Consider the following 23,979-nt stretch of genomic DNA (forward strand, 5'->3'; position numbering starts at 1 on the left):
CATAATCATATCCACCTCATCAGGTCTGTGCCACGTAGGATAAGAAACAAACCCAGTTAGTAAAGATTTAACTGAGTGGTGTCAGCACAAACTAAAAGTCAAGTTGGGGGGTAGCGGGTGTCAAAGTGTTAGTTGGGGGTGGCAACGGCCAAAGGCCGATAATTGGGAATGATAAAATCCAATAACCCTTTAAAAAATAATAGAAAAACAGAAAATGCCTACTTTTTTCCTGCTGAAAGGTGCATATTGATAAATATGATTCGGAATATAAATTTAACAAAAACAAATAACATAAATTCGAAGCACGTTTAAATTACAAAATCTTCCATTGTTAAACATAAAGATTCAGAATAAATAACAAAAATTCCGAGCCCGTTTCAATCACAAAACCACCGTTGTTAAACATAAAGATCCGGAATAATTAAAAAACTACTGGTAATGACTAACGGGAAGCTGAAATTTTTTCATGACAATTTGTTTTTGCCTCTTTTTTTCATTTTCTTTCATTTCTTTTTCCATTTGTTGCATTCTTTGCTCCAACTCTTGTCTAGCATCCCTTTCATTTGCATGTTCCTTTTCAATTTCAACTCGGACTTTTTCAACCTAAATTGATAAAACGGGTCAATAATCTAAGTTATTGTTTTCTACTAATTAATTGTTGAAAACTATATAATTTATAGAATTGCAATACTTTGATAAAAAGTAAACAATACCTCCTCTTGCGACCTTATGGCATCAAAATATAATTTAGATTCGGTAGATGTGGACAATTTCCCAGTTATCACGAAACTATGATCCGAAGATCCTACCCTGAACATCTGGCCCTTTTTATCTCCTGCCACTCTCGCCCACACATCAAGATCATATCACTTTTTTAACCTAACTACAATTTATGGGAACAAATTGTTAGTTGTTGTACTAAAACTTAATACGCTAATGTTCTAATTATTCAAAAACGATAAAGATAACTTACATATATTTCTCTTGATTTTTCAGAAATAAACTTAAATCCCTGAAGACTATTAATGTCCAGCTCTCAATATAAACCACACATATATAAAGCAATAGAAGATATAAAAAAAAGTAGTATTGATAGTAATGTAACTCTCATAACTTACACAATTGCTTCCATACTACCTTAGACACCGAAGCTGATGGATATTTATAAATTATATCGAATCTGTGCTTGTTTCCTATTATAACATGTCCAGCATCTCTGGCTTTCTCTCTAGACTTTTCTCTCAAGTCACTCATGGTGTTTCTATACTGATTCTGAACAGCGTTACGAATTGCGTCATATATGTTTTTTTTCACTCTCCGGGTCCCAACAGTATATAGTCTGTAAAAAATAAAGTAAAGTGCTCAATTAGTATATTCTTGACGACAAGATCCGTTTACTAAACGGGTTGTGTCCAAAGGTTGGTAGGTCCAACACGACCTCTACACGAAAATTCAGTCTATATAGGTTTGGTTCGTTATGATACTAACACCCACTAGAGCGATCGAAAAAGTTTAAGTCGTATTTTAAATTGATCGAAAAACCATAAAAAAAACGAACGCTAGTACTTGTATTAGTTATACCAGTATGAATATTCAACCTTCAACCTGAATAAAATTTTTACCGGAATATGAAGAAAATTTTTACTGGAATATGTAGAAAAAAAATATAAACTCACCTGCATATTTAAAAAAATTGGTTTATAACCACAAGTTATCAAAATAAAATTGGTTAATGAATGCAAGATATCAAAAAAAAAATGATTAACGAACACATGTTATAAAAAGAAAATCAAATTAAATGAGTAAAAAATGTATATTACAATGTATATTAAATTATTAGTTTTTATTATGTTAAAATGACTAAACTAATATAACTACAGTAGAAACTCTATGAAATAATACATTTGGGACCACCAAAATTTATTAACTAAAAGAGTTATTAATTAATCAATAAATTAATAATTATTAATTTATATATTAATTAATATTTTATTAATTTATAGTAGAATACTTAGTTTACAAACACCTTTCAAGCTTCCACTTAATTATTGTATACAATGCATGTATATCAAATGAACGGCCCAATTTGAAAGAAACCTTCAATCTCCCACCTTATTATGCTTCTTATGTTCAATGTATCACTTTATGGACATTAAAAATATTTTCTATATAAATACAAGATCAAAATAGGTTAACACAAACAAATCATACACACAACATGGCTTCCCATCTTAAAGGTGTGAAAAAAACAATAATGACAGACGAGATTCGAAGAGCATTATGCAAGCACAACAAGGATAATCCAAGTCTCACTCAAAAGCAATTGCAAGAATGAGTTCATAGTAACTATGGTTTGCAGGTGAGTCAAGCGACAATATCGAATACAGTTAAGCGGTCTTTAGAGTATCTCTCGCTTGCTCCCGAAAGAGGCGATGTTAAGCGGCAATCACATTGAACAATTTCTTGTTGAGCTATGAGAAAACAATACCAGAAGTTCTTACCATGCTAAGGAAAATTAGAGACGAGATTCAAGGGGAAATTGATTTCAACAAAAAACAAAAGACAACTGAGTCATTTTTCAAGAAACCTTCATAAATCATTCATGTAATATGCTATATATAAGGAATTATTAATTTATATTTATATGGGGTCCAAAGAAATTATCAAAAATGTATTATCTTATAATTTTAGCGAATTATTAATTTAGCACCCTATCCCCGAGTCGGGACCGACAAAAAATATTATCTTAGAGAGTTTATTAAATAATCGAGTATTAATTTATCAAGTTTCTACTGTATTATAGCAAAGGAAATTGCTTTAAGAAGAGTCAAAGGAAGTCTTAACCATATTAGAGCACAAAGGAAAAACGAGTAAATTACGTGTTTGGCCTCTGCGGTTATATCACTTTTACTATATTAGCCCAAAATAAGATTTTTAACATATGTGCCCTCATGGTCCCTATAACTAACTATTTTGGCCCCTAAGTCTAACAAAACCCCAAACTCTGGTTAATTATTAGTATTACTCACATGACAGGCACATGATGTCTAATATGGTAATTTCCCCTCCCCCTTTAATAATTTAAAAACCAAATATTTTATTCACACAACACACACCTCATGTTGTACCCTCGTTTCTTTTTATATTAAATAAAAATAAATTACGCCCCTCCCAGAAGAAGAAAAAAAAGAGATATCAAAATATTTGAATGTTTTCTCTTTTTAAATAATTTTTAATTTAAAAAAAATTACAAAAATTTCAACACTGTCTCTGTTGGTGTTCATTTGGTCTCCTTTACCGACTTCAACATCTCTCTGATTCAATAACCTCCATTTCCATGGTCCATCATTCTCACCGCCTCTCATCAAACACTATTTTATCCCTAATATTTTTCACGACATTCAAAACCCCATTACCAAACATTGAAAAAAATCAGATCTTTAATATATTCGCGAAACATGTGCAAAGATATTATCCTCACCACAACAAGTGCAGCAGTTGGGTTACTGTTAATGGTGGTTGTGTTTGGTGGGTCAGTTCAGTTTGTTGAATCTGCAATATGGGTGAACTAGGGCAATAGGGGTGAACTAGGGCACTGTATCTAACCACATGTTGTCTCCTTCAACTGTGGTGGATCTTCTTAAGGTTAACAAGATTCAAAAAGTGAATCTTTTTTATGCAGATCAAGAGTGTCTTAGGGCACTTATGAGGTTTGGTATTGAGGTCATGGTTGGGGTCTCTAATGATCTGTTGGCTGCTGTTGGTTCATCTACAACTGCTTCTGATTTGTGCGTCTCTTAGAAGGTAAGCCACATCTGCAGATCACCATCTTTGAAATGTCTGAAATTAGGATTTTAGAAGAAATCGGGAAGAAAAAGAAGAAGTGACAAAAGAATATCTAGGGTTTTCTTTATAAAGTCGTAAAAATAAAAGGGGGAGGGTAAATTACCATATTAGGCATCATGTGTCTGTCATGTGAGTAATAATCAACCAGAGTTTAGGGTTTGATTAGACTCAGGGGCCAAAATAGTTAGTTATAGAGACCATGGGGGCATATATGTTAAAAAATCTTATTTGGGGCTAATATAGTAAAAGTGATATATCCACAGGGGCCAAAATCGTAGTTTACTCAAGGAAAACCTTATAAACTAACAAGGTTAAAAGAGGCAATAAAAAGACTTAAAGAATTATAATGCAGACACATAAACTTTACTATTTATTCTTGTGTTATAGATTAATAATATATAAACTAGGTGATGCCTTACCCGCGTTGCAGGACGATGGCCGAATAATTCTCAACCAATTAAAAAAACAGTACTATAGTTTTGGCTAGAAAAAAAAGTAAAAAGAATGTTAGGCAGCTCTTTGACCATAGGCACACTACTAGAAAAAACATCTTTCTTGACATGCATTGCGTGTCATGAAAGGGTCTTTATGACACGCAAATGCGAGTCGTTGATTGAGGAGTCATAAAATTAACATGACATGCATTTGTGTGTCATGTTTTAATGACACACATTTAATGACACGCATTCATGACACACATTTAATAACACACATTTAATGACACGCATTCATGACACTCATTTTATGACACCTTTTAATGACACACATTCATGACACTCATTTTATGACACTTTTTAATGACACACGTTCATGACAAGCATTTATGACACATACGTAAGACATTCATTTACGTCTGTCATGCTTTTAGTTGTATCAATTTTTTTATAAAATTACTAATTTGCCCTGAATACATGTATAATAACAAAAACAATAAATCTTTTTCATAAAATAAATACACATATATATACCAAAACAATCCATTACATAATCATTTGTCAAGTATACTACAAATATTTTAATGTTAACAAAAAAAAGAATTGCTTGTCAATACATTATCAACACCTAAAATACGATTTATAACTTAAAAATAGAGTTAACCACATAAGTCGACCAATCTTCACGAATGACATCCATATCCGCAGCTGAGTATTCCTCTACTCCTTTCCCAACCTGAGACAACAATTAAATAAAATAAATCTTAAAAATCAGAATTTAATCCTAATATACGAATTTAAGCATTTGTTTGGATATATAAGTGCATATTTCTCAAATATACAGACTAAAATATGCCTAAACTTACATTATCATTGTCAAGTATTTCAACTCCTTCGTAAGCTATCTCCTTCATAAACTTCATCACATAGTAGCCGCGTTCAGTACCTCCTGGCTGACGTGGACACTACACAATTAAAATATCAAGAAATGTGAAACCATTGCGATTTAAGTTTAAACTAAAGGGTTTCAATATTTACAATATCATTACAACCACAATTTAAATAAGGGATTTAGTGCTTACCCTAGCGTCAATGCAGATGAGTTTAACCCTTAAGTTGGCACCACTTTGTGAAGCATACACAGCCATTGCCCTATAAAAAATCAAAATTATATCAGAAGCAGACCCTTTGTCCAAAGCTGAGCAAAAGAGACACCATACATGTGATGAAAGGAAATAAACAAAACATGAAACTTAACCTTGACATGTGTGCTAGGAAACACAGAAGTGCGAAGTGTGTCCTGTGTATCATCTGCAAGTTTTCTTCTCGGATGCTAAAAAGCTCTCATCTGGTTCTCGCAGTTGCCATAGCAGTGATATGGAACCTCTCTCCATTTATTATCTATCCACTAAAAAGAAAAAGATTCACTAACTTTGTAAGACTGCTGAATGTATTTGGTACCTACATTTTATACAAAAAAAAAAAAAAAAACTAGAGGATAAGAGAGCAAGCAGGCAAACACTCAGCTTTACATGATATGATTGTCCCTACCCTTAACCAAAGAGCTCCCGTTGTTCGCACATGCTATCACGCTAATATAGTAGGATTTCTCCCACTGTTGCATAATCTAATCCGTTAATATACAACAAAATGCTTAGTAGTCTGAAATTAGGGGTGCTAAACGGGCCGTGTTCGCGGGTTGGGGGGTTCAACCCGACCCGAACCCGAAAATTGTTTCATACATATGAACCCGAACCTGACCCGAATATTCGCAGGCTGACCCGAACCCGCGTTTATTTTTTTTATTTTTTTCAGCAAATTAATATATTAAAATTGACATCTACTAAAAAAACACAAATTAGATAGTAAAATGACATTAAAATCATAAAATCTTATGTCAATTTCTATTTTTAAGTTGTAAGTATAACATAAAATACACACCAAATTTAATGTATAACATAAAACATATTGTAAAAAATATAATATTATAGAAATGGGTTAAACAGGTCAACCCACCAACCCGACTGGGTTGACTCGAACCTAACCCGTTTAGCTAAACAGGTTGGCGGGTTTAACCTGAAACTGATCCGACCCCGTTTAGACTAAACCTAAACCCGCGAATTTCGTGTTAGGTTCGTGTCGTATTTTCGGGTCGTGTCAGAAATTCACACCCTTATCTAAAATAAATCATTCAACAAATAAGACCCTAAAGCATGAAAAACCTTGTTGAGAAATAAGGGAGAGAGTTGGTAAACTTGAGAGGTGATACAGTGCCAGAATCCATTATAAGAGCCCATAGGTTTGAAGCCTCCCTTTACATTATAGCGTCCCCTTTAAAGACCATCAACTTCGAAAATGCCAAATTTGCTCGTTAACATATTATAAACTATAAATTAGCAACAAAATATTGCTTTATGGAGTTGTACCTCATGTTTGGGGAGGTTTTAAAAAAAAAATGATTTTTCATTTCTAACCCAATGCTTTTCTTTCTTTGTAATTTAACCCTAACATTTTTTTATTTTAATCTTCGGCCCCTCATAAGTTTCACCTTTCATAGATTGTTTGTTTTACATTTCGTTCTAAATTTTACAAGTTAACATGCCGCAACATGTGTGTGTGGTTCACCGTTTTTTGGTATATTTTTCCCATTTGACAGGTTCGTTTATTTTTTCCCATTCGACTTAGTTATTCGTTTCTATGTTTTACGTTCGGTCTAATTTCTTGGCATTAATTCACAACGGGCGTGCGTGATTCAACAATTTTACGTCTGCTTTTCGTTCGGTGTTACTTTTATCCTTTTTTATTTATTTTATTTTTACGAACTTTTCCGATTTGGGGTCGCTGGCAATGGTGTGGCATTGGTGCTACTTGGCATAGTTTTACAAACCTTTTTAACCTATTAAGTTTTTTACCTATAATTTGTTTCGAGTTTACCCCTATACTTCCTTTACTTAAATAAAATATTTTTTACGTGCATAATTTATTTACATGTCGGTGTAAATATGATTTGGCTCTATGTTTCGACGTAAACTTTTTCTAGAAAACGAGTCAGGTCAAATATAATACTTTTTCATTAAAAAAAACATTTTTACGTGCATATTTTTATGTACTATAAATTTGAGTTGGTCTACGTTTCGATTTGGTAGACGAGTCAGGACAAATATAATATGTATTCGTGCGTATTTTATGTATGTTTCGTTAATTTTGTTTCGAACTGTGTGGAGTCAAATTGTAGTTTATTTTCTATGTATGAGTCGGGTCACATATAAATTCGATTTACTTTATGTTTTGATCTAATCGCAATGCTTATATAGGTTACTTCGGGTTCAATCCGATACGTCAAAACACGCGTTTCCATACGTTTAAGGCATCACACGACGTTTGGACTAATCCATTCGATGTGCGATGTTCTCGCGCCGCAATGCGCACGGGTCTTATTGCTAGTTTACTATAAAATATAAGTAAATGGGCTTTGAAATGAACAAAAAGTAAATAAGATATTAATTTTGAAAATCCGGTAAATCTACTAATCTAATTCGCCAATCTACCGGCACAAAGGAAGACGGTTCAAAAGCACTCAATCGACCTATTATATTAGCAACTCCATCTCCAACGGTTCAGTCCGTTTATGAAGATATTGTTTTTTTTTTTTTCTAGAAGCCAGCAATCTATACTATGAATTTTGAAAAACTTATAGTTATCCTTGGTATTTAGATATTGTTGGTGAAAACTAGGACAAATAATACAAGATACATATTTAGATAACTTATATGATAATTTGAAACTAAATACTTATTAAGACCTCCATATAAATTATCTTTAACTAGTAACACTTTACTCGCGGCGTTGTAGTCGATGGCGACCCAGGGCGCTATGGTGGTTGAGTGGCGTTAAGCCACACCCCCGGCCTAAGTAGCACTTTGGCAACCTCGGTTAATACCCATTCTGTTTTCAGTTACCCAAGTTTATCTATTTGAGCTGGTTAGACATAAAACACTGTTTTCGGTTACCTTTTCTTTAAAAGTTTATCTATTTGAGCTGGTTAAACATAAAACAAAATTATCTTAAGTGAATGTGGAAAAATTGCCAGATCTTATTCTCATCATCTCCTTTTACTTTTCACACAACAAAAGCAAGTCCTGCACATAAGCAAAATGTTTTGCAATACCTCTATTTCATTAGAAGGTGAGCATTATATACAGTTATCCACTGAGTTACAGGCATCCCCATGCGGATCTTCTTATTTTGCTGTTGATCATCTTCTTAATCCATTGTCAATCTTCCTTGCTTGTGTCCAGTAAGCAGCTGATAGAGTGAGTATACATACATGCCAACAAACATATCAGAAACGAAAATGCTGACTTTGTTATGCATATCAGGTCTCATAAAACCCATACACCATGTGTGTCATACTTTGTAAACATAACATACCTTCTGAGCACCATCGGTATTGATTGATCTAATATCCAGATCCAGACCAAGTATCCCATTAAAAAAATGAAATATACGTTGCGTATTCCAGATTAACAACGTATTCCAGATAATTTCGAAATGGGGCAGGCCAGAATCCACAAAATGTTTCTGGAGAAGTTACCATCTTCTTCTTGCATACATAAAACCCTTTATTTTCTCCTTGCAACAATTAAACGAGTGTGTAAGAATACCAAAAATCTACAAATCAAATCATTTACAAAACAAACATTAAAAAAACATTCAAAGACAAGAAATGGCAGATACAAAGAGCTATATCACTATCAAATATGGAACACCCATTAATAATTTACAATCACTCAAATAAAACCAAAAATTATGCATTATATAAGCTTATTGAAAACGTAGAAGTCAAATCGATTGAAGAACAGTACTTAAGCAGGGCGATGGAACCAATCTTACACGCCGATGGAACCCAGCTATTGAACCGAAGATCACCGCGATTGAACGCTTCTGGCGATTGAACCACATAACGATCACCGGAAATTAGGTTTGTTGTGCGGTTTGAGGATGAATTGGGTATGATGTTTGAGAGTGATAGGAGGGAAACTAAAATTTTGAAGGTAAAGGGTTTGAGGATGAAAAGAGGAAAACTAAATATTTCAATATGAAAATGACGCTCGTATACTCATCTTTGAATAAGGGTGAATAAGTTAAGAGGAGTAAATTTTTTTTAAATCTCTATGTTACAGTGATGGTTGTAAAAATACTGATTAGTCTATGATTACTAGCTAATTTATTACTAATCGGAGGTTCATCGATTAATTGCTAGGCGATCCTATTCTGGCCAAATATTGGTGAGACGTCGGCTAAATTTTGACCAAACCTTATAAATTCCTTCCAATTACTTAAAATAATGGGTTAATGAGGGGTTAAGACATGTCTAATTTAGAAAACTACATATAAAAATGTGTGTTTATATATATATATATAACTAAAAATTACGTATAAAAATCTTGATCCGATTAATAACTTATAGTGGTTTTAACCACTTTAGTACAAAATCAAAAATTTTAACGCTCTGAGTTAGGGGTGTGCACGGTTCGGTTCGGTTCGGTTCGGTTTTTGGGTAAAATCAAAACCGAAACCGAAATGTCGGTTTTTGGGTTTTAAAAACCGTTCGGTTTCGGTTTTTTTCGGTTTTGGTTTTTCGGTTTTTACGTCGGTTCGGTTCGGTTTTTCGGTTATTTCGGTTTTTGGAACAAAATTATGTAAGATTCAAAAAAATAAAAAAAGTATAATTTATATTATAACAATCTTTCTATATGTTTATATTTAAGTTATTATAGTTAACTTCTTTAATTAATATTATTTACATAAACCTAACCTTCTAATATATTTTTATGTTTCTTCAAAGTTTTTATTAAATTTAATTTTTATATTAAATTTTTTTTATATCTTATAGGTAATAATAAATCATTTCAGTTATAAACTTTTTATTATAAACACTTAACATTCAAGAATTAAATTAACATTTTCTACTAGCATTGGGTTAAACACTTAAACAATTTAAATTTAAACATAAAAATATATGGATTTTAACTTATCGGTTCGGTTGGGTTTTTTTCGGTTATTGAAAAAGTTTATTCGAAAACCGAACCGAAATTTTCGGTTATTAAAAATCTGAAAACCGAACCGTCGGTTTTTGTTTCGGTTCGGTTATTTCGGTTATTCGGTTACGGTTCGGTTATTTCGGTTTTCTTGCTCACCCCTACTCTGAGTCCCTAGCCATTTATTTTATAACGTTTTTACTCCAATTTTGTTCACTTTATAACGTTTGAGTCCAATTTTGTTAAAAAATGGACTCAAAAGGTTAAAATTTGGACTCAAAAGGACTCAAATGGTTATAAAAAAAAAAGTGTCTAGGGACTCAAGGCGTTAAATATTTTGATTTTGGTCTCAAATTGTTAAAATCACTAAAACACAAGTACTCAAAAAGTAATTTACTCTCAAGTTAGAGACAGTAGTTTACACATGATTAGAAACCAATTAGCCAATTTAGATTTTAATTATATTTAACCAATTTATATTAACGAGTTAGCCAATTTAGATTTTTAATTATATTTAGCCAATTTGGATTTTAAATTATATAATATGTTTATTTACAATTAAAATTATATTATTAATTTTCTTTTATAATAGATTTATCTTTAATAATTTAGTACTTTAATTTATATAAGTCAATTTGTATTTTTATTTTTATTCTATACTAATAAATGTTACCATGTATTGCACTTATTAAAACTAATTAAATGTTTTAATCGTTTAACACATATAAAAGTTAATTACCAAAACAAACTTTTGAATATTTCTGAAGAACCCTAATCAAGATTCTTTTAGATCGGTGATGGTGGGGTTTGGGTTTTCGAGTGGTGACGGTCGTGGCAGTTGATGGCTACGGTGATAGTTGTGGTTGTTAGCGGTGACAATGGTGGGTGTGGCTGACGGGGTTGATGATGGTGGTTGCTCATGATGTTGTGGTAGTTAAAAAGGAGGTTGATAGTGGTTTGTGGATGTCAGAGCTTGGGTTTAAGGCATTTTGGTCATTTGACAAGAGTTGGCGAAATAATTTTAACGAAGTTAAAAAATTGAACTCAAATGGTTACCAATTTACTAACTGAGAACCCAATGGTTTCTTCAAAATCCAAAATCCAACAAAGAGATGGATAACTTCTTAACAGTGTGTGTTTAGTGAGGAATTGAGGCATAGAGCAAATGAGTTATAACGAATAGTGTAGCCAAGCGGGAGCTTCCTGCTATAGGAGGTTTAGCGCCTAAAAAGTGATGAAACAAGTTTTCTCTTTTTAATAAATACAAGTATATACTAAAAATAAGTATATTCTAGGGTTTTTTGTTACAGGATTAAAATAAGAAATGTATATTCTTCCATATTTACTATATTTTTTTATAAAATATACATATAAAATAGCGTGCAACATGTTCATTAAGAGTCATCATAGTTATTAGAGTAAAAAATTGGATATGGGAAGAAGCGGGTGGGATGAGAAATCATAAGAGACCGGCGAAAACACCGCCTCGTCGATAGGGTACCTACCAAAACCAACACCAAACAACATGGCCATATCCTAAAACCACTATGACGAGCCTAATTGTAACGAGCTTGAACCTAAAAACAAGCTCGTTAAGTAAACTAGCCCGAGCTCAACCCAGCTCATAAGCCTAAACGAGACATTGTTAATATAATTTTTAATTAATATATTAGATATATATCACTTTTCATAAGTCCGTACAATTTTCTCTTTAACAGTTTTTAAAATTTTCCCATGATTTGCTATTGGAAATTAATCATGATGTCCATATTACATAAACAATGCTACACGAAATTAACCCTTATATTTATATAATGTTTTTTTATGATGCTAAAAAGATGACATACAAAAACAGATTCATAAATTTATTAAATTTTGTACAACCATGACAATTTTTCTTGACATGCATTTAAATGTCATAAGCGTTTGTCATTATTCAAGTGTCAAGATAGATCTTGTTTTTTATGACGCTAAAAGGATAACACACAAAAAAGTGTGTCATAAATATATTGAATTTTGTAAAACCATGACATTTTTTATCTTGACAGGCACTTTCGAATGTCATAAAATGAGCGTGTGTCATTGTTTGCGTGTCAAGATGAATCTTGTTTTTTTTATGAGGCTAAAAACATGACACACAAAAAAAATGTCATTAATTTATTAAATTTTGTAAACCTTGACATTTTTTTCTTGACATACTCTTTTGAATGTCATAAAATATGCGAGTGTCATTGTTCGTGTGTCAAGAGGAGTGTATTTTCTAGTAGTGGCAAAATGGTAATTTTAAACAGGGGCAAATTTATATTTTTTAACTGGGGGTAAAATTATAACATACCCGGGCCAATGTGGGAGTGTCATGCAGCAGCCTGACACTATTCCCCCACACACCTTTTAAAGAAACCAAAACGATGGCAATACTGTATTTTTTAACTAAGGGAAAAATAGTAACTTTTTGGATGGGGTAAAATCGTAATTTACCAAAAACTAAAGCGATATCAATACTGTAATTCTTAACCAGGGGCAAAACCGTAACTTTAAACATAGGGCAAATTCATAATTTTAAACTGGGGGTAAAATCGTAATATAACCGAACCAATAAGAAAGTGCCAAGTAAATATACAATCGGAAAACAGAAAAAAAATGGCTACCGCCCTTTTCCTTCACTTATTGTAAACAACTATTCCCTATCTTGGTTTTGTTGTTATGGAGAATGGGTGAAACCATGAACCCGACAAGTTTGACCCGAACACGACACATTTAATTAAACGGGTTCGACCTGAATCTGACTCGAACCCATGTAGCCTAAACCCAAACTCACGAATTTCATGTTAGGATTGTGTCGTGTCGAAAATTCATGCCCCTAGTCATAATATATATATATATATATGTATATATATATATATATGTATATATATATATGTATGTATATATATAGGGTAAGGTTCATGCGAGAACCACCTTTATTGCGAGAACCGCGAGAACCAATGTGAACACAACCTAAAATAGCTAAAAAAACCTAAAAAGAACCCTAAAAAAACCTAACCCCCACCCCCCCCCCCTCAAAAAAAAAAAAAAAAAAAAAAAAAAAAAAAAAAAAAACCTAACCCCCCCCCCAAGCTAAATGCTAAAAACTAAAACCTAAAAAAAAACCTAACTCCCCCCCCCCCAAAAAAAAAAAAAAAAAAAAAACCCTAAACCCCCTCCCCAAAAACCTAAACCCCCCCCCCAAGCTAAAATGCTAAAAACTAAACCCCCAAAAAACCTAAAACATCTAAAAAAAATCTAAATTTTTTTTAATATTTTTATGTTAAAATCGCTACTTTTAGTAGCCAAGAAAAATTTTTTTTTGGCTACTAAAAGTAGCGATTTTTTTATAAAAATATTAAAAAAAAATTAAGTGTTTTTTAGCTATTTTTAGGCATTTTTTGTTGTGTTCACATTGGTTCTCGCGGTTCTCGCAATAAAGGGTAGTTCCTAACGGATCTTTGTCCTCTATATATATATATATATATATATATTTACTGTGGCTAGCGTATAAATCAAATATGTTTTATACTCGAATCGTATTTCAGCAACGAAAAAAAATAATGGCGTTAATTTCATTTTAATATCGGTAATTTCATTTTATTATGATGATAAATTGGATTTCTACGCATTTCTTACCGATGATAAAAATGAAAACGGATTCCGTATGAATTCCGTCGGGAATTGCCGACACTTTTCCTACGCATAACGATTCCTACGAATTTCCGACTAATGGGTAAAATGAAAACGAATTTCGTCGGAGATCTGTCGGAATTTTCCGACACTTTTCCTACGCAAACCAATTTGTCGTTTTTTGTACTTTTTTGTCACAAAACTAAGAGCATTCACATTCTATCCATCAAAATATGTGAGGAAGGGTTTTTATATTATAAAGGGTATAAAAAGTGGTTGTGAGTGGAGGAGAGAGAAAATGTTACTGTTCAACTGTATATTTGAGGGAACACTGTTCACCCACTATAATTTTTTTAATATATATTGAAAGTGGTTGTGAGTGAAGGAGAGAGAAAAATGTAATGATAATATTATTTAATTGAAAAGGAGAGAGAAAAAGTATTTGTTTTTAGTGAAAATATATTGATATAGGAGTTGTTTTTTAGTGGAATGTATGTATATTTTGATGGATTGGATGTGAATGCTCTAAGACCCTTCTAATACGTCGGAATTTCGTAAGGAATGCGTCGGCATTTTCATTCGTAGTAAATGCGTACGAAATTTTGATAGGAATAATAGTAGTTTTCTAGTAGTGAAAGTAGATACACTAGTTGGGTATCACTTGCGAAAAAGTCATCGAGGGACTCTATCCGTCGGTAATCTCCAATGAATCAACGGATATATTCCATAAAAAATAAAATATAAAGAGAATAAAATACGGAAAATAAAATAGCTGTCATTGTTACCTCTATGATTCAATAGATACTGGATACATTAACCCACAAACTAAGATTATCAGCGAAGGATTACCGATCGACGACTATCCACGTTGGTGAGCCAAAACTGGTCGTTGAGATGGAAATGTTTCCTGATGGATGGTCCCTTGGTAATCGGTCACTGAAAGTGAAGATAGAATTTTGTGTTGTTCTTCCACCATTTGTTGATTTTAAAACAAGTTTTGTTATTATATATAATAATTACATACGAAGTAAAAATAAAATAAAATATAACATGATTAAATTTTTTAAAACATTACAGAATATAAAAAAAAAACACCACTAAGTCCATATTTTTTTTTAGTAATCATTATTTTCAAATCTTCCTTCTTGGTTTGAAGGATCTTGTTTTCTTTTATCTTGACTTCTTTCGATTGAAATTCATTAAATTGTATATCAACTTAATTAGCCACTATGGATTCCATGTTTTGGTTGCCATTGGGTGCACTTGTGATGCATGTTTCCCTTAATTCTTTCGGGTCGGTGTTGTTCTTATTCCAGGACTTCTGCGTCATCCGAATCATTGAGGGATTTAACGATGCATCTGAACCACCTGTACTACCCTCTCACTTTGTAGAACACCTTACAAGTTAGTAAAAGGCTAAATGACCCGCCCTACTCGGTACGACTTTGGGAAGTAGCCAAGTTCATAACATTTGATCTATTGATACTGCTTCTCTGGTTGTTGTAAAGATTGTTATAATGTTGTAAACTTCAATATTTTAAGCCTCAAATCCATCCCCTTTGAGCACAATATCGACCCAATCGCACAAACCCACACACGGGCCTGTTGGGCCTCGGTCACGGGTGAACTTGGAATCGAATGGACTGCACATGTTTATGACCATTGTATTAAACTGATTGTTGTGCATAACTTCCTGATTGATTTGTATGAGTACCAAGTAATGCATGATGTGTGTATGTAATGGATTATTGAATACAAAGATAGATGAAGTCCTAACCATTGTGGGTAATTTAAATAGGACCTGGTTGATTTAGTCTAAACAAGCATTTCTTCTTACCGAGCAAACCAAGATGAGTTCACTTCTCTCAATACAAGCATGCGTCTGGTGGGGACAGGCAAACAAATAAACGGATTTTCATAAACCCATATCCTTGTAGGGGATATGAGGCAGTTTTCATAAACCCACATCCTTGTAGGGGATGTGAGGCAGTTTTCAGTAAATGTTGATGTTGGATAATACACTCACTCTCTATCACTTAAGTCCCATCATACTACCGGGTTAGTTGCTTGTAGGGCAACGGGGTTATTAGTTGATAGCACTATAAGGTTTGGCACCCTCACGACGTACCTGGATAGGACGGGTGTGAACTAATAACTTTAAATCATGACCAATGTTTGATAGAGCATTGGAGAAGGGCAAAAAGGGCCGTCTGCGGTATCGAGTTATTATCAACATAGCATAACATAACATATCATAAGTCACTACTTGGTATTAAACGGTTAAAACAAGCAGTGAACTCACCAGCGTTGTCTGATACACTTTTCTGCATGCTTGCAGGTCGTTAGGTACTCTGTCAAGGAACTTGCTGTCTGGGAAGCTGGAGTGGTCATGGGTCGTGGCATTTGGACGCTTCTCAATATTGCATTGTTGTACACTTTTATTTAAACAAACTATTATGCTTCCGTTGAACATGTTGATTTTATTAAATGGTGTTTGAATTATGCAATTTCATTTAATGAAAGGTTTTATCATATTTTAAATGTCTATGGTTCAATGTGATTAGTGGCTAGATCCTGGTACGTCACACGCCTCGCGAGGGTTTCCGCTTGTGGTATTTTTTGGGGTGTGACAGTTTGGTATCAGAGCCACTGGTTATAGTGAACTAAGTTTTAAAACGTTTTCATAAAACCAGACTATAACCGAACAGTATCGAAAACGACCATGACACTCAGCTCCAGATTGCAAGGTTCGTCATCTGTTTACTTTATGCATTATTTACCTAGTAGACACACACCCACGAATTGCACGAAACTACATACCATGATATGATTACCTGTATTACATGCTTTAATGATGCTTGATAGTTCAACACTACCCTTCGACTTGTGATTCCTAGTTCTTTTTCAATATCCTTCGTCTTATTGTTTGAATGTGGGGAACCTTTTAGTGCGAGTTAAGAGGCACTGAGATGAGCATGCAAATTGCCTTATTATTATGGGTGCACACATGATAATAATGTGGGGTGCATGTGAGTCCCAGTAAGGTTTAACGAGTATGAAAGGGGTTCCGCCCTGTTGTTTGATGTAAAACTAGCGGTCTGAGAAGTCATCGTGAGGTTTGACTCCTACCTTATCTCGACTCTTAACCTTTTCCCTTTTCTCATATAGAATCATGAGCAGACGAAGCCATGGGCTTGGTCACATTGCGATGACTCAGGCTGAGTTGACAAACTTGATTAACACACGTGTGGCTGAGGCCTTGGCAGCCTATCAAGCTGGTACGATATGTGCCAAATACCCTTTATTCTTGTATTGCGTACTCAATTCTTACCCGTGTGCTGTATTTTCTTACGTCCTTAGGTCAGCAAGCGAATCAAAACCAGAACAATCCACCTGTGTGTACGTTCAAAACGTTCATGGATTGCAAGCCTCAAACTTTCAGTGGAGCTGAAGGTCCCGTGGGACTGCTCCGTTGGTTCGAGAAAACCGAATCCGTTTTTGCTATGTGCAACTATCCAGAGGGGGACAGGGTGAAGTTTGCTTCCGGCACCTTGGAGGACGGTGCTTTGACTTGGTGGAATGCTCAGGTGTAGATGTTGGGCATTGAGATGGCAAACGCTACTACATGGGATGATTTTAAGGAACTAATGAGAGAAGAGTACTGTCCACGTGATGAAGTGCAAAAGTTGGAAAACGAGTACTATAACTTGAAGATGGAAGGATCTGAGATCGAGGCTTATACGAAACGGTCTCACGAGATGGCCAACATGTGCCCCAACTTATCCCGACCACCACCTCGCAGGATCGAGCTCTACATTAAGGGATTGGCACCACAAGTCAAGGGATTAGTCACTACAGTGAATCTCAACGACCTACCCCGGATTATTAGACTGGCTCACAAGATCACTGATCAGGAGGTGGAGCGTGGCTCGCTGCCACCACGTGTTGCTACTACTACTGTTGTTGTTACTGTTACCACCACCACGGACAACAAGCGTAAGTGGAATGATGCAGATAAATCGACCAACTAGAATCAGTCGCAAAAGAAGCCTGACAACAACAGCACCCGCAGTTTAGCCAGTCGTCTTCCGTCAGTCAGAATCAGAACCACAGCCAGACTTCTAGTTATGCAGGAAAACAGCCGAAGTGCAATAAGTGTGGTTTCCACCACTATGGCCAGTGTAGTCGAGCATGTCAAAGGTGTGACAAGGTGGGTCACATGACGAAAGATTGTAGAGCTCCACACCCCAAGCAACAACAGCAACAGCCTCAGCAACAGCAACAAAGGCAGCAACCCCAGCAGAATCGGGGTAATCAGAGGGGATGTTATCAGTGTGGCAGTGAAGGGCATTTCAAGAAGGATTGCCCACAATTGAATCAGAATGCCAACAACAACAATGGGGGTAATCGCCAGAACAACAACGGGGGAAATAACAATGGAAATAACAATGGGAATAATGGTGGGAATGGCGCTCGCGGGCGAGCATTTACGATTGGAGCAGGGGATGCAAGGAACGATGGCAATGTCGTGACTGGTACGTTCTCTATCAACTGTATTTTAGCTACTGTATTATTTGACTCTGGTACCGACTGGAGTTATGTGTCTTTGGGGTTCAGTCGTCAGTTAGGGTTAACGCCAACACCTCTCGAAACCCAAAACGTAGTGGAATTGGCTGATGGCAAGTCTATTGAAGCCTCGCATATACTTTTAGGGTGTAAACTCGACCTTATGGGTCAAGTGTTTGACATGGACCTTCTCCCTATCACTCTTGGTAGTTTTGATATAGTTGTTGGGATGGACTGGTTGTCCAAACACAGAGCAGATATACTTTGCAAGGAGAAGATCGTGCGTGTACCTCTCCCTAGCGAGGAATCTTTATCTGTCCAGGGTCATCGAAGCGGTGCAACCGTCAACATCATCTCATCCATGAAAGCCAAGAAATGTTTGCGAAAGGGCTACCCTGCTATTTTAGCACTTGTTACTGGCACCTTGTCTAAGGAAAAGAGAATCGAAGACCTACCTGTTGTTCGTGAGTTTCCTGACGTTTTCCCCGAAGAACTTCCAGGTTTACCTCCACATCGTCAAGTGGAGTTCCACATTGATCTCACACCAGGAGCTGCTCCGATTGCTCGCGCACCATATCGTCTTGCACCTGGGGAGTTGCAGGAGTTGTCAAATCAACTTCAAGAACTGTTGGACAGAGGCTTATGGCATAAAATTATTATTTTGTCATATGAGATGGCTCCCTCGATTGATGCAACTCCTATGTTATATGTGTCATATGACCCCATATGGCATAAAATTATTATTTTGTTGATAACCTAAAATGAACATAAAACTTCCATAAATTCATAATGTCTTATAATTCACATGAAAAGGGGGTTTTGTGAACTTAAATTTTCTTTTTACCAAATGAATGTTTAGAGAAGTCTTCAAGCACTCACAAACCTCTACAAAGTGTCATCCGGGCGTCACATCAGATTTCCAAACTTTCTTAAAAAAAACCCCATTTTCCCACAACATACAAACTCCTATTAGAAAATATTAAAACCAAATTCACACACACATATATAATATTTGTGTGTGGTAGCTTTGACCGAACCAAGTTCGCATACACGGACCAAATATCCAAACTTCCACAACGGACTTCCTCCATAATGTGGAGGAACCTCATAAACTTGTCCACCCCATTCTGACTCATCCACAAACCTCACACTATGGATGTTCTTAGTGTTGAATAATAATTGTTGATTGTTGATTATTACACACGTATGCTTATGTTAATAGCCTAAGATCATACCAAATTTCTGCTTGTTGAAGAATACCACCACATAACTCCCTAAAACTCTCAAGAACACACTTAAAAGTTAGAAGCTTCGATTCTCACACACAAACACTTGATTTTCGCTTCGAATGAGGAAATGAGGTTTTACATAAGTTAAACTCTCGGTTATATGCATAAGGATCATTCACATGTGCCAGAACTAGGTGGGAGACGTGGAAAACATAACAGGAGCGATGGAATGTGGGTATACAATGTGGCTAAAAAGGTTTTGACACATCTAATAGGTTATACGACGCGTGCGGCCTATAGCCACACAACCTGTATGGCATAACCATGTATAAAAAACTAGGGTTTGTGAAATAACTAGTTATACGTTATATATAGCAAGAGTGATACGACCCACAGAGATCAATTTTTCAAAAATGACATTTTTTCCTTGAAATGATTGTTTTTAATTGACATGTTTGGCCCTCAACTTCTGGTGATCGTTGTAAACTTGGTTTATATAATATGGGGTGGTACATCACAGTTTGACAGTTTAACAGTTTGGTATGAATTGAGCCTTAGAACTAGCCATGTAAACTGAACTAAGTTACTAACCGTAAACCGTTTAACAATTTATTTTACTCCTTTTCTTCATTTTTGGAATGTGTGTTTATGAGTCCTCTTTTAACACTCTAAAAATACTATTACCAACTAATGATTTTGAAGAAAGACACCCGTTTAAACTAACAAAACTAAAACATTAAACAGTCAGCCACAAAAATAAAACTAAAACTGATTAATTTGATTTGTTCTTTCACAACACCATAGTTAACTCATTAAACCATACTTAACTATTTGAACCAATCCAAAACCAATATACAAACACCATAAAGTATCAACATTTTTTCAAAAAGTGCATGGATTCTTCACAAAATATACCAAAATAAAGTTTATGGTAATAATGTAATAATATATTATTATTTTACATAAAAGGATATATTATTATTTAATTCATAATTCATATTCATATGTGGTAGAAAAAGGAAGTCCTACTCCCCTAGTAGGCCCATAATATAAAAGTATATATCATTAACAAATTATTGAACCATTGTTTTCATAATTCATAATTGTTAGATAAGAGGCCCCAATCTGCACAATTAACCTCTTCAGCCCAAACCTTCACTAACCATGGCGAATTGCTTTTTTTACTCAACAGAGACGATGACCGATAAAGAATTCAATTAATCACTCCATTACGAGTTTATTAATCCTCTTTATTTGCCTCTCCACACCCTCTTCAGCCGGCAATTTACCTACCTCTTATCAGTTATCACCCTTCAAAATTCCCCAATTTCTGATCGAATTTGTTCGATTCGTTACGTTTCAGTGGTGGGTTTTGATTCTTTCGTTGATCTGATTGGTGACAAATCTTGATACTTACAGGTGAATTTTTCATTTTCTTTTTCTTTTTTTGTTTTGAAATCGGTATTGATAGTTGATCTGATTTCCATTCGATTTAGTGGGCTTGTTTGTAATTTGGATACGATTATTGGGTATCGATCAAAATTTGATTTTGTTTGTGGTTTTGGTTGGATACGGTTATTGGGTTTCGATCAAGATTTGATTTTGTTTGTTGGTTTGTTTTTTAATCTGGATATGGTTATTGGGTTTTGATCAAAATTTGATTTTGTTTGTGGCTTTGTCTTTAATCTGGATACGGTTTATGGGTTTTGATCAAGATTTGATTTTGTTTGTGGGTTTGTTTTATAACCTGGATATGGTTATTGGGTTGTGATCAAAATTTGATTTTGTTTGTGGGTTTGAATTGAATTATAATTATTATTATTCACCCAAATGGTCTGTTTCCATAGCTCAATCCCGGTTAGCCAACACATGAACATGGCTAATCATTCACATAAATCATCAAAAAGAAGTCCAATTTCAACATGTGAACAGTCTCCATCTGCTTTGATCGATTTGATCATTTTAATTGCTGTGATTGGTGCTTGTGGCTTCCTTATTTATCCCTATGCAAACCTTTTATTCTTTCAAGGCTTTCATTTTCTTGAAGCAGTTTTTTTATTGGTGAAAGATGAGGTTCTTGAAGCTCCCATGATCTATGGGTGTTTAGGCCTTAGTATTTTCAGTGCATCAATGGCTGTTTTGGCAATTACGATATGCACATCTAACAAATGTGGTAAACCGGGTTGTCGCGGGCTGCACAAGGCAGCCGAATTCGACATCCAGCTTGAAACCAACAACAGTTTGACCAATGCAAGCTCTTCAAATGGTGGTACTAATTTGGGGAATATTGGGTTGAAGAAAGGGTTGTTTGAATTGCCAAGAGATTACCATAAGGAGTTGGAGGCTGAGCTCAAGAAGTTGGCTCCGATTAATGGACGAGCGGTTCTTGTTTTTCGAGCCAGGTGTGGTTGTTCTGTTGGTAGATTGGAAGTGCCTGGCCCTAAGAAGAACCACAAAAAGATCAAAAAGTAGATAAAAGATGATTCTGTGATTAGATGCGTATAAAACATGATTAAAATAAGGTGTACGGATATGAATGGCACATATACAATCTTTTTAGTAGTATATACTTTGTGATGAGATTTTGATATAAAGATTTATGCTTTGATGTTCTTATCATGGGTGCTTTGCTTTGCTTTTCTTTGGTATTATCCTTGGACACTTTTGCTTTCATGGTTGATTCTGTGGATGACAAGATTATGATTACATAGAATATATTAGTCAGATTACATATAATATATCCCTTGGATTTATTATGAATGTAAGATTGAAAGAATGTTTATCATTACTATAAGTTATGAGTTAATTAGTTTATTTGTAATTTATTATCATTGTATTCTTTTGATACAACTATTCCTCTCTAGAGAAGTTAGGCTGTTCTGGAAGGCGATACATTCGTTTGGCGGGCTGCTTCAGGAGCTCTTCCGACTAGAGAAGCTTTGGTAAGACGAGGCGTGTTTTTATCCGACTGTGGAAGTAATTTAGAATTGGTGGACCTCAACCTTCTCTTATGTCGTTTAGCTAGAGAGGTTTGGATGCAAATCGGAGCTTGCCTGCAGTTATCGATTCCAACAGATATCGGGTCAGTTCCAAACATAAGGCATTGGAAGCGGTGGTGATGTTAACGTGTTGGACACTTTGGATGGGGGCAGAACGAAAAGGTTTTAAATGGAACTACCACTTGTCTTTAAATGGTTCAGGAGGTTAAGGACACTTCTTTCTGGTGATCCATCACAGATCTAAGTGGAAGAGTATTGGAGCAATAACTTTGTTGGGTGGTTTTGTTTGGTTTTTGGTGCTTGGTTGTTGTACTCTCTGTTTGTGTCTCTTAGCTTCTTGCTAAGGGTTGACAAGTTTGTTGAATGCTAGTCGCCTCCTATTGGCGTTCAGACAGAAGTATTCCTTTCTGTTGCCATTGCGGCCCAATCTTGGTCGACTAGCGAGTAGCAACCCTTTTCTCTCTACGGCCTTATTGTGTGGCAACTTTATCTGTTTGTAGGAAATGTGTTTTTACTTCACATTTTATTCTGTTAGATCTCAAAAAGTATAGATACATATATATATATGTTTTTTATAAGTTCCTTGATTCAATCAACTGTGAATTACCGATGTTATATTTTTATTTTCAAAAATTGACTGTTTTACTTGTTTCTAAAATCTGATATGTAGAGTTTAAACGGTGTGTTTTTGCTTGCATGAAATGTACTCACGTATATACATGTAATAGATTTATGTATATTTACACACATATATATATTCTATCCTCGTCTCGTCTCAGTTGTAGCTCCTACTGTGGAAGTCATATATCATAGTAAGAAATTACGGTTATTATCTTTTTTTATGGATGGTGTTCTTAAACAGTGATAATAACACACAATATGTACTAGTAATACTGAAAAAGTTATTATTATTATATAAATCTGTTGTGAGATGTTACATTGACATATTCGGGGATGGAGGGTTTGACTGTTTTTTCTTTTTTTAATAACAGATAAAAAAATTGATTTTTGAGTATTTGAACGAAGGAAATTAGATTCTCATGATCGTTGGAGGGAGGTATAGACAAGATAAAACAATTGTAAAATTTAAAAGGTTATTATGCATAAAAAGTCTTAGTGATATATAATGATAGAAAATCATTTTCTGAACATAATGATTCACTTTAAAGACCGCTAAACCTATTACATTGCCATTAACACCTTATTT

General features: G+C 34.7%; 1 protein-coding gene and 1 long non-coding RNA gene across 2 annotated transcripts; both read left to right on the top strand.

Annotated features, from left to right (window-relative positions):
• The first annotated feature begins 20,866 nt into the window (after nucleotides 1–20,866).
• Nucleotides 20,867–22,387, top strand: LOC110879203 (uncharacterized protein At5g19025-like). The gene has a single exon (XM_022127620.2). It carries the CDS (start codon nucleotides 21,604–21,606, stop codon nucleotides 22,243–22,245), a length of 642 nt encoding a protein of 213 aa, XP_021983312.1. The 5' UTR covers nucleotides 20,867–21,603; the 3' UTR covers nucleotides 22,246–22,387.
• Nucleotides 20,872–23,164, top strand: LOC118482192. Its single transcript, XR_004867649.1, has 2 exons — nucleotides 20,872–21,192; nucleotides 22,638–23,164. It is a non-coding gene; the product is annotated as an uncharacterized LOC118482192 (long non-coding RNA).
• The last annotated feature ends 815 nt before the right edge of the window (nucleotides 23,165–23,979 follow it).

The sequence above is a fragment of the Helianthus annuus genome, chromosome 9 (genome assembly GCF_002127325.2).
Source record: "Helianthus annuus cultivar XRQ/B chromosome 9, HanXRQr2.0-SUNRISE, whole genome shotgun sequence".
Classification (NCBI taxonomy): Eukaryota; Viridiplantae; Streptophyta; class Magnoliopsida; order Asterales; family Asteraceae; genus Helianthus; species Helianthus annuus.